At 42.6% G+C, this 1,171-nt stretch overlaps 1 protein-coding gene across 1 annotated transcript; it reads right to left on the bottom strand.

Moving 5' to 3' along the window:
- Positions 1 to 373: 373 nt before the first annotated feature.
- On the bottom strand, positions 374 to 1,171 carry LOC119675722. Its single transcript, XM_038086929.1, has one exon. It carries the CDS (start codon positions 1,169 to 1,171, stop codon positions 374 to 376), a length of 798 nt encoding a protein of 265 aa, XP_037942857.1.

Raw genomic sequence — 1,171 nt, forward strand, 5'->3', positions numbered from 1 at the left:
ATTACCTGGAGACCTGTAATGCCATCTAAAATTCTCCTGTTCTTCAGGTCAACTATCAAACCAAAATTATTCAAAAAATCCGCCCCTATTATTGGGTGATTTACCTTCGCCACTAGGAACTCCCACAGGAACTGTCTGCGCAACCCCAAATTGACTTGCACTAATTTCGTTCCATACGTGCTAATTTTCGCTCCGTTTGCTGCGTATAAATAATATTGCGTGGCTTCATTTTCAGGCTGCATTCTCTTTGGCAAAATTGAAACTTCCGCGCCTGTGTCTATTAGATAATTTATACCTGTTTTTTTATCTTTGAAGAACAAACGGCATGCTTTACCCTCTGCCACTTCACTCGCCGTCAGACGTGAAGTGGTGTTTAGTTTTCCGCTGAGTTTTGCGGTGGTTTGTACTGGCAAGGCTGAACACATTTTGTGGACCTCTCCTTGAACCGCCGATGATAAAAACAGATATTATCTCTTCTAGCACTTGATGATCGCCCTTTTCCACGATCTCTGTCATTGCTTCTTCCTCTTTTGCCCAACTGAATGACCAAATTATTTATCATGACTTTCAACTCGTCAATTTCCTTCCTCATCTCCTTCGGTTCATTCCTTTGTACTACACAAACCGTTTCTGTTTCCTGTACCTCAAATACCTTATCAGCCACTTTGGCCCACTGTGCAGAATCACCTTCCACTGCAGCTACGATTGTTCTAACTCCCACTGGCAGTCGCTGTAACCACAATGACTTTAGTACATCATCATTCATTGAATTGCCGGCCATCTCCTTCATTTTCTTCAGCAATTGAGTTGGTTTCATGTCACCTAGCTCCAATTCTGTCAGCAACTTACGCAGCCTTTTGTGCTCCGATTCTGTGAATTCATAAATTAACCGTTTCTTCAACGTCTCATATTTCAACACCTTCGGTGGATCTCGAATCACATCAACTATGCACTCCAGGTATTTCGGCTCTAAACTTGCTACTACATGGTCGAACATTGTATCATCTTTCGTTATTCCCGCATTCCTGAACTGTGCTTCCATTTGCAGAAAAAAAAGGTCCGGATGCTCTCTAGAAAACATCATCGGCTTAACTGAAACCCGGTATACCTCCTTGTCAGTGCGACTTTCTCCTTCTGCCGGAAAAAAATCTTCTTCCTCACGGTTAGTCAT

Source organism: Teleopsis dalmanni, chromosome 2 (genome assembly GCF_002237135.1).
Source record: "Teleopsis dalmanni isolate 2A chromosome 2, ASM223713v2, whole genome shotgun sequence".
NCBI classification, from domain to species: Eukaryota; Metazoa; Arthropoda; class Insecta; order Diptera; family Diopsidae; genus Teleopsis; species Teleopsis dalmanni.